The 10,684-nt window shown below is 44.7% G+C and overlaps 1 protein-coding gene across 1 annotated transcript; it reads right to left on the bottom strand.

Moving 5' to 3' along the window:
* Nucleotides 1-1,486: 1,486 nt before the first annotated feature.
* Nucleotides 1,487-8,231, bottom strand: LOC311142109 (nectin-3-like protein). The gene is made up of 3 exons (XM_084177696.1): nt 7,932-8,231; nt 7,305-7,715; nt 1,487-4,555 (listed from the first exon to the last, which is right to left on the bottom strand). Exons 2-3 carry the CDS (start codon nt 7,441-7,443, stop codon nt 3,888-3,890), a joined length of 807 nt encoding a protein of 268 aa, XP_084033822.1. The 5' UTR covers nt 7,444-7,715; nt 7,932-8,231; the 3' UTR covers nt 1,487-3,887.
* Nucleotides 8,232-10,684: the final 2,453 nt, after the last annotated feature.

The following is a 10,684-nucleotide window of genomic DNA, read 5'->3' as shown; positions in this document are numbered from 1 at the left end:
AGACAGTCACCCACGCTAAAATCTTAACAGCAAGGTCAAGGGTCATGTGGTTACCGGCCAAACAGCGAGCCCTGAGGAAGCAGATGCTCATGTAGTGGGCGGATCAGATGGGACGAGGCGGCGGGACAGGAAGAGTGTGGGTGGTCTGTCACCCTGTCAGGCATCTGTCCCAATTAGACACCAGCTAGCTGCACAGTGGGGCACGGTACTGGTGGTCCCCACTACTCTCTGTTTGTTACAGTCAAACTCAATCTTCATTTAAAAACTGATTTCTAAATTAAATATTTTCACATTAATTTAAGATTGTGCACTACCCTGCTGTCTGCACTGTGGGTCGACTCTGGTTCGTAAAGTATACCTAAAATCGCTTCATATCTGCTGAAGGTGATAGATAAGACAAATCAATTAATCGATTTGTTTAATGGGATTTCAACATAATTCAAGCATAACAGACTGAAAATCATTACTGCTGGAGAGCTGGTGTTAAATCAACAGTCCACTCAGTACAATATAATTAGGCATGTTCCAGTCCAAGGTGAATGAGGCCTTGCAAAACTTTCATGGACACAATCTACTGAAATAAGAGTCGAGCAGAAAGAAGATTTTCTGGAAAAGCGGTGTCTTGATGACATACACGAACACAATGCCAAGGTCCCAAATGATTTCTTAACCCTGCAGAGCCACCTCAATGCAACTGGCAGCTTATCATAATGGGCCATTTCATGTCTGATGGCCAATTCTCTAATTTTCCTGTCCTTCAACAGCCCCTTTGACCTTGCTCCCCCCCCCCCCCCCCCCCTCTCTTGACCCCCTCTCTCAGTCTGCAGGTACATGCAGTGGGACCCTGAGGGAGCCCGCCTCTGTCACCAGCTCCAGATGAGACTGTTGCCATGGGGACAGAGTCAATGGCCCAGAGAGGGGGAACTCAGGGGCAGATATAAACACTAACCATTTGATTTCACCAGCTGTGAAATACTGGGAGAGAGGCACAGGGGAAATTCACAAAGGAGACAAGCTGTAGAGGGGAGCAGGGGGCAATTTCTGTTCTGTCACAAAGCCAGACGAGAGATGACAAGAGAACCAGAGAGGGGAAAGAGACTAAAGACAAGAGGGTTTTTTGATCTCTGCTGACTTCTACAAAAAGCATTTGGAGAGAGGCAGAGTAAGAGAGAGAAGGAGAAGGGAAAGAGATGGGCAGCAGTCAAATAGAGCAAAAAACTAATGAAATCTCATATTGCAACGCTGGCTTGTGATAATGGCAGTAACCTGATATAGATTTGTTTGGAAGATTTTACTCTGCGAGTGTGTGCTCTCCATGTCCACACAGTGATTCACCGGCGCACAGGCTGTATGATGAGTGAGGGAGCTAAAGATGACGTCACCTTGAAGAGCACAGGGAGGAGAATGATCAGTTTGAGAGTACAGTAGCTGCCTGAGGAAGCTTGTGATGCTTGTTTAGGAGTGCAGATCAGTCAGGAAATGCAACTCACAGAAAAAAAGGTGCTTTATTGAAAACAAAAGTATTTAAAAAAAAAAGATGTACTGTACAAAATAATGCTTATTGTCGTTGATGATACAGCATGTGATTATTTTCTATTTTTTCTTGAATTATATATGTTTAAAACTTACAGTAGCTCTTCTCTTATATACAGAACAAGCATGAACACAATGGGAAGGTGCTTGCAAGAAGAATGTGAAATACAGTTGGAGGTCAACCCTGGTGAGGTGGTGGGGTGCTCCACTCTCCATTCTCTCAGACTTTGTACAAGAACTAAACAAAAATCCCCACTTCATTTTCTTATATACCATGCACACTTAAAGGGACAGTTCACCCAAATTGACACATTGGTTTCCTTACCCTGTAAGCAGTCTATGGACAAGGTCTGACAGCAATCCATGCTTTGGTTGAGTTTCCCAGGCACTGTTTCCACATGCTAATGTTTTAGCATTCGTGGGACACATCCCATTCAAGTCATTGGACCGATATTAGCATTTTTCACGCATCATGTCCAAATCATCCAAAAGTATCTAAAATTGATTGTGAAGCTCAACAAAGTCACTTATAGATTATTTGAATCTAAACCAAAGCATGGATTGCAATCATACCTTGTCCATAGACTGCTTACAGGGTAAGGAAACCAATGTCATTTTGTAATTTGGGTGAACTATCCCTTTAACTCTGCTGCCCTGACAGAACACTGTCATATAGGAACTGTACAATAATATAATGATCATGACTGTAAGTCGCTTTGGATAAAAGCGTCTGCTAAATGGCATATTATTATTATATTATCCTTTTAGCTTAGTTCAGCTTTGTTTAGGTGTTTTGCAACTCAGACGTTGCAAATGTCTTTCATTGTAAGAGCAAAAATAATGCTATTATCAAACTTCATGACTTAGAGAGAAGACAGAAAAGAAGATGCGTCACAAAAAGAGAATCCCTCAATCAAAAATGAACAAAAAACTAACAACAAAAGGCAACAAACGTCTCACTCAGAGGACCAAACAGGCCTTGCACTTTTGTCTGTAAAAATAACATTACCATATTTTTTTTATTTGATTACTGTACTACTCACTTTACTGCTCTTCTGGGATAAGGCACCGGTCACATAACTGAACCCAGAGCCGCGAGTAACAGAGGAAATCTCACTAGACGACGGAGAACAATGATTCTCTATTTACTTCACAGTATCACAGATGAAATAACAAAACTGAAGTAGAAGTATTATGCCCATTCACTGTTTTCTTCGAAATATGGAGAGCCTATAAATGGTACTCTATTTCTATGGGCATTTCAGATTATATATAGAAAAGCACACATAAATAGAGGAAGAGGGTGCTTACAGAATGCATGTAGCTCCTGAACATACAGCCATCCCCTCATCTGTGAAAAGGGATCCCTAGTTTAATATTTTTTCTTCTATTAAGGGCTGAAAATCTCTGTATGAAGAGGTAATATACAAGTTAACTAATACTCAGTTTTAACTCATTAGTTATCATTACTGTACTGCTATCTGAGACAAACCACCACACTGATACATAACATTGCAGACATAGTTCTAACCTATGACATCCTGCTGCAATGACAGCATCTAATGCTATCTGACAATACTGACGAGGTTGGCACTGGTACCAATAATACACTCACACATACGTGTGGAACAGCACATAATGAGTATAATGTTGTGTGATTTGTATACATGCTATCCACTTAGCTACTACAACAAATGTACGTGCCAGAAATCTGTAAATTATTTCCCCTTTCTGTGGGTACCAAACCATAGACCAAAAAGAAATGAAATCTGGAATGACAAGTAAATACACTCCACTTTTTGATTTCTCTTCCCTTCTTCCATCTTTCTTTGGGGACAGTTTCTCTCTGATTTAATTCCATTTAAAGAATTATTAACTGGCACAAGAGTGCTGCCTTTGTATACAAAGTAATTAACATTAAAAGGAAAATTGCTGCAGGCTTGCAATCAAAACAATACCATGAGGCAGACCCAGTAGTGCATGTATAGTGAACTGTGATCCCTAACCACACATTAACTAGTTAACAGATTTGTCCTCTAGTGCAGAATGAAGGCATGTCCACACAGTGTGGCTAGGCAATCCACACACCTTCCATGATGAGGATCAAAATCAGAGGAAAATACCTCTTGTATGAGAAATGACAAACCATGTTGAAAAAGAGCAAGATAGAACTACAGTAAAAAGACAATGTCCAAACACATGAGCTTGTGAGAAAGAGAGAAAGAGAGAGAGAGATGTAGAGAGTCAGAACATGTGAGTATTCTCTTTTCTTAAATAATGTATGAAATCCTCCTCTCTTCTCTCTGGTGACAGAGTCTGGTGGCAGGGTAGCATGCCTGGTGGTGGTGGTGGGATCAGACGTACCACTCCCTGCGTGAGATCACTGAGCCATCCGTATGGGAGACATAGTCCCCCTCGGCCCCACTGTCATAGCAGTCATCCGACAGGTAGGGGGAGCCAGTGCTCAGTGGGTGTGACTTGGCAGCGTATCTGGCATGGCCTATCTGGTGGGGGCTGGGGTAGCTACGCAGGTGGTCGTGGTCATGGTGATTGTGGTCTCCGTTCCTCATCGCCCTCGTGAGGCCGTTGGGCTGGCACTCCGGTTCTCTGTGGTTGTTCAAGATGGTTGTTGATGTTGGATGCAGGTGGAGGCGTTCGCGGTCGCCCCACTCTTCGCGGTCCTTGTCTAGGTAGACGTTATTGGCAGGCTTGGTGGGGTGGAGCTCATGCTGTGGAGGAGCCTTCTGCATGTCTGAAGGCCCTACGTACTGCTTAGTGTAGTAGTCCCCGCGGAAGGTCTGCCGTTGCCGTAGGTAACAGACCCCGCCCAGCACCAGCAACAGGAGGAACAAGGCTCCGCCCACAGCCCCGCCCACGATGGTGCCCAGGTGGTTGTCGGGGGGCAGGGCTGCCAGGGTGGGGGAGGTGAAGAGGACCCGTCGCTTGTCTCCCACAGAGGAGGAAGCAGAGCCGGTTAGGACAGGCACAGGGGTGGTGGAGGGCATGGATGTGGTGGGAGGATCTAATGGAGGGAGGCAGGGTGGGAGGTAGGAGTAGAGGGGGAGATGGGGGAAAGGAGAGGGTCAGGGAGGGAGGGATGGAAAGGCAGACAGAAAAGTAGAGAATGTCAATGCCAACTAAATCAGCATATTACTGAAAGGGGATAGGTTGACATGAAAATACTACCTACATTTCTACATCTAAAACGACATGCTCATAACAGCCTCTGGTTTGCAATGACATGTCTGAACAAAGTATGTTGTTGTTGTTGTTAGGTCTTGACAGACCACTTGAGGATAGAAGTTGCCTTTAAAAATGTGTAGATGTGGTAAATTAACTGTTGATGTCTTGGGACTGAGCTAATGTACCCAAAATTACATGCAGCCTATAGCAGCCAAATGTGCTGTAGCAAACCAGCGACTGTGAAAGTGAGCATTATTACATTACTCACAAAATAATGGAAAGGTAAGGCAGAGGGATGTGATGTTACTAGTCTAGGAACCAGAGATGAGTGATCAGGAACTAAGTCATCTACAAAGCAAAAACACATTTTTTAAAACAATCATCAATTGAAGTCAATGCTGACTGGCTTTTGTTAGTGTCTGTAACACCTTATTTGAAGTAGTACGGTATAACCTGTTCATAATGCCCACATAATGCTGGCTGACAACTAGAGGCAACATGACATACACACTGTTAGTCACTATGTTCCTTGCCTGTAAATCTATGCAAGAGGGAAGAGAAGACTTGTTCCGGATTGCACAGATCTACTGTTAGGTTTGAGGGACACTCACATGACGTACTGTAGCTACCTCCATTAAAATCAGGTTGAATGAACTAACTGATTAACACTTTAATGATAATGATGTGCCTGTTATGTGTGCTTATGAGGGCTTTATGAAGAGCTTATGTTGAGCATTTCAAATAAAGATAAACATGTCATTGCCATGGATAATGTTGTGAGACAATGACAGGTAGGAAGGAGGGATGTCTAGAATAGAGTCAGCACTGATGTTAGGGGCTTGGAGAGATGGGAAGGACTACTAAGATAGAAGGGATTGGTTCAGGGATGGATACTCGGGTAAAGAGATGGGCAAAAAGGGTGAATCACTCCTTCACAATTCATCCAATCAGTCAATTTGAACAACTGTTTTGGGCATATGCGTTAATGACTTGATCCAGATCTTCAAATACCCCCTAGAATGTTCTTTGGGCCAGATGAACCATGATCATGCACCCTTAATCAACAGCTTAGTATCACAGATGGGACATGCTGTCACATCTCTGGTCAATCTGCTGTGCGTATTCCATCTGCTAGTATTTCTGTCCGGACTTGCTGAGTCTGTATTTAACCATTGTGGTTATGATTGGATTAGGACTGAGTGATGTGTCTGCTGCATCATGTGTGAAAGGTTCCCTCTAAAAGTGTTAAGTGACATTGTGAAGTTGTTCAAACAGGGACATAAAATGACACTCCAGTCTTAGTTCCTAGTTCCAGGTCAGATGTCTGTAGAGATATAGATCTCTGACGTTATGGCCCTGTGAATTCCACTTGAATCATATGAATTATGCGACACCATGCGGAGACACTGCACGAACGTTTGGGCGCACAACACACCACACACACACCCCCAGAGGCGTGCACACAGAGACAACACACCACACACACACCCCCAGAGGCGTGCACACAGAGACAACACACCACACACACCCCCAGAGGCGTGCACACAGAGACAACACACCACACACACCCCCAGAGGCATGCACACAGAGACAACACACCACACACACCCCCAGAGTCGTGCACACAGAGACAACACACCACACACACCCCCAGAGGCATGCACACAGAGACAACACACCACACACACCCCCAGAGTCGTGCACACAGAGACAACACACCACACACAAAACCACAGAGCCCCTCTCAAAGGGAAAAGCAACAAAAAAGGTTTCATAAATAATGAATAGGAGTTGAAAAGTGCTGGTGAATGTTATGAATCTGGGACGCCCTCATCTCTCAGTCAAGGCTGCATGCTTTTGCCTTTCACTGCGTGACAAAGAGAGACAGACACGGAAAGAGACAGAGACAGAAAGAGGTAGAGAGAGTGGAGAGACGGAGCAGAGAGAGAGATGTACAGTACAGTAGTCAATGTGATACTGAAATGAAAGCTCCATTAAGGGGAAGAGAGATTTAGGGCCGCAGAGACACATGCCAAGCCATGGGAACGACAGAGGAGAGGAGAGTGGAGGAGTGAGTTAGTGGTCATAGAGGATGATGTCTTGGGGATGAGCAGACAGAAGGGGTTTGGCCAGAGAACCAGGGAGATCTCCTCTCCTGTTGAACATCTGGAGACCTAATCAAGACTAATCAGGACCTAATTAAGACTCTTACATCTGAGGACCGGAAATAATCTGCACTAATACAGCGTGGCAGCTCGCTTAATTTCAAACACTGACACACCCTCAAACTTAGACGGACTGGGGTCTAGAATGACGAAATGCTGGATGGATCATGTTTCTTTATTACATTTATTATGGAAATGCTGTTGTTACAAAAGCATAAAATGCAAAAAGTGTTTAGTAGCGGGAGCCACAAAGACAGTATTATCCATATAGATAAATCATGACTCATCTCCATGGTATTATGTTGACACTGAAAGCTTCCAAGGCCAGAATATGTTTAAAGCTCTCCCTAAGAGAGACAGGGAGAATACGTGTGGAATAACAAGCTGTGTGCATATTCAGCAGTGTTTCTTTCCCCCGCTCACCTTGTATGCGTATCCGCAGGTCCCTGCTGCGTAGGTTGATGTCATTGGCAACCTCACACCTGTAGACTCCAGAGTCATTCCGTTGGAGGGGCCTCAGAAACAGCAACGTGTTATTCACCATCTCCACCCCCTCTGGCATGTTCCCGTCCAGTCTTGGATACACACACAATTACATAAAATGAAAGACAGCCGGACACAATTATACACAAACACTGGTTCAACGCTCAATCTGCAGTAAGAACTAATTTGTCCACACATAAAAACACGAGCGGTGAGCGCACACGCTCACAAACCTGATCCATTTGAAGTGGTGTGCTGGTGGGTTTGATTTGGCTTTGCAGGTCAGTTGGATGTTCTCACGGCCCACGTACCAGTCACCATCATAACCTACCACCACGATGTCTGGGGCGTCTGCAGAGACACGACACAGAGAAGGGGCAACAGACACAATCTGAAAAAGTGGAAAACTCACCCACCCCACAATTTTTTGGGTGGAATTACACAAATCAATAAATCAAGTCTGCTGAAATTACAGCATCATAGACATTACTTATGTGTGAATGATTATGAACAGTAAAGGCAGTCTCGTGGGTACTTAAATCACACACACGAGAGAGAGAGACTCACACTGCACGTTGAGCTGATAGGGGATCCTGAAGTCTGTGTGCAAGGCAGGGTGGCGCACCACACAGGTGAGGGCATGACCCTGGACATGGCGGGTGGGCTGCCACAGGTAGCGAACCTGGGTGCTGGTGGTGCCGTTTGCCTCGTCCTGCAGCGTCACCTCTGATTGGCCAAACAGGTCCGTCTCCCAGGAGACCTCGGCGGGGGGCCGGGCCCGCTCAGCGATGCAGGTGGCCACCACCGTTTCATTGCCCTCGTCGATCAAAGCCACAGAGCCAGCCGACACATACACCTTGGGCTCCACTGAGAGAGAGAGAGAGAGAGAGAGAGAGAGAGAGAGAGAGAGAGAGAGAGAGAGAGAGAGAGAGAGAGAGAGAGAGAGAGAGAGAGAGAGAGAGAGAGAGAGAGAGAGAGAGAGAGAGAGAGAGAGAGAGAGAGAGAGAGAGAGAGAGAGAGAGAGAGAGAGAGAGAGAGAGATAGAGAGAGAATAGAGAGATAGAGAGATAGAGAGATAGAGAGAGAGGATATGGATAGAAAGGGTTGTAGTGTTCAGTCAGAGTTCCAGTAGGGGGTCCCCCATTACATTCAGCCATGGGCCAATTTTTCCTTGAGCGGATGGTCGGGGGGCTGGAAAATAGTTACAAATATTTTTTACACAAAACATTGACCACAACAATCCCAAACAGATACTGTATAGTATTTGACAAAAACAGATTCATTTCAAACCTTGATTACATTGGGATACGATCACATATGCCTCTATTTATGCGTGGGAATACTTGGGAACAGATTTCTTAAATTAACATTACTTTGAGCTGATTTCCTGGTGATTTTACAGTTTTATGTCCAACAACGAAAATCATAAATATACAAAAATATACAGTGGGGAAAGTATTTAGTCAGCCACCAATTGTGCAAGTTCTCCCACTTAAAAAGATGAGAGAGGCCTGTAATTTTCATCGTAGGTACACGTCAACTATGACAGACAAAATGAGGAAATTATGGTGGAAAATAAGTATTTGGTCAATAACAAAAGTTTCTCAATACTTTGTTATATACCCTTTGTTGGCAATGACACAGGTCAAACGTTTTCTGTAAGTCTTCACAAGGTTTTCACACACTGTTGCTGGTATTTTGGCCCATTCCTCCATGCAGATCTCCTCTAGAGCAGTGATGTTTTGGGGCTGTCGCTGGGCAACACGGACTTTCAACTCACTCCAAAGATTTTCTATGGGGTTGAGATCTGGAGACTGGCTAGGCCACTCCAGGACCTTGAAATGATTCTTACGAAGCCACTCCTTCGTTGCCCGGGCGGTGTGTTTGGGATCATTGTCATGCTGAAAGACCCAGCCACGTTTCATCTTCAATGCCCTTGCTGATGGAAGGTTTTCACTCAAAATCTCACGATACATGGCCCCATTCATTCTTTCCTTTACACGGATCAGTCGTCCTGGTCCCTTTGCAGAAAAACAGCCCCAAAGCATGATGTTTCCACCCCCATGCTTCACAGTAGGTATGGTGTTCTTTGGATGCAACTCAGCATTCTTTGTCCTCCAAACACGACGAGTTGAGTTTTTACCAAAAAGTTATATTTTGGTTTCATCTGACCATATGACATTCTCCCAATCCTCTTCTGGATCATCCAAATGCACTCTAGCAAACTTCAGACGGGCCTGGACATGTACTGGCTTAAGCAGGGGGACACGTCTGGCACTGCAGGATTTGAGTCCCTGGCGGCGTAGTGTGTTACTGATGGTAGGCTTTGTTACTTTGGTCCCAGCTCTCTGCAGGTCATTCACTAGGTCCCCCCGTGTGGTTCTGGGATTTTTGCTCACCGTTCTTGTGATCATTTTGACCCCATGGGGTGAGATCTTGCGTGGAGCCCCAGATCGAGGGAGATTATCAGTGGTCTTGTATGTCTTCCATTTCCTAATAATTGCTCCCACAGTTGATTTCTTCAAACCAAGCTGCTTACCTATTGCAGATTCAGTCTTCCCAGCCTGGTGCAGGTCTACAATTTTGTTTCTGGTGTCCTTTGACAGCTCTTTGGTCTTGGCCATAGTGGAGTTTGGAGTGTGACTGTTTGAGGTTGTGGACAGGTGTCTTTTATACTGATAACAAGTTCAAACAGGTGCCATTAATACAGGTAACGAGTGGAGGACAGAGGAGCCTCTTAAAGAAGAAGTTACAGGTCTGTGAGAGCCAGAAATCTTGCTTGTTTGTAGGTGACCAAATACTTATTTTCCACCATAATTTGCAAATAAATTCATAAAAAATCCTACAATGTGATTTTCTGGAATTTTTTTCTCATTTTGTCTGTCATAGTTGACGTGTACCTATGATGAAAATTACAGGCCTCTCTCATCTTTTTAAGTGGGAGAACTTGCACAATTGGTGGCTTAACTGTAAGTCGCTCTGGATAAGAGCGTCTGCTAAATGACTTAAATGTAAAATGTAAATGGTGGCTGACTAAATACTTTTTTCCCCACTGTATATATGTTCCGATTTTTTGTTGTTGTTGCTCAGGGGCCAAATAAAATCACCCGCTGGCCGAATTTGGCCCGTGGGCTGCCTATTGGGGAACCCTGCTCTAGGGAAGCAGAGTTGAGTTCCTGAGTATGTTCTGGGAGCGGTTCCAAACACACGCACTCTTTCAGTCATTCACCATGCTGTTTCCTTCTTTCCACCACTCCTTCTTTCCATCTCCGCCCCCCTTTCCATCTCCCTCCTTTTCCCCGGTCCTACTACGCAGTAGC

Source organism: Coregonus lavaretus, assembly GCF_964263955.1.
Source record: "Coregonus lavaretus genome assembly, chromosome: 15".
In the NCBI taxonomy this organism is placed as follows: domain Eukaryota; kingdom Metazoa; phylum Chordata; class Actinopteri; order Salmoniformes; family Salmonidae; genus Coregonus; species Coregonus lavaretus.
This window is presented reverse-complemented; position numbering and strand designations above follow the sequence as displayed.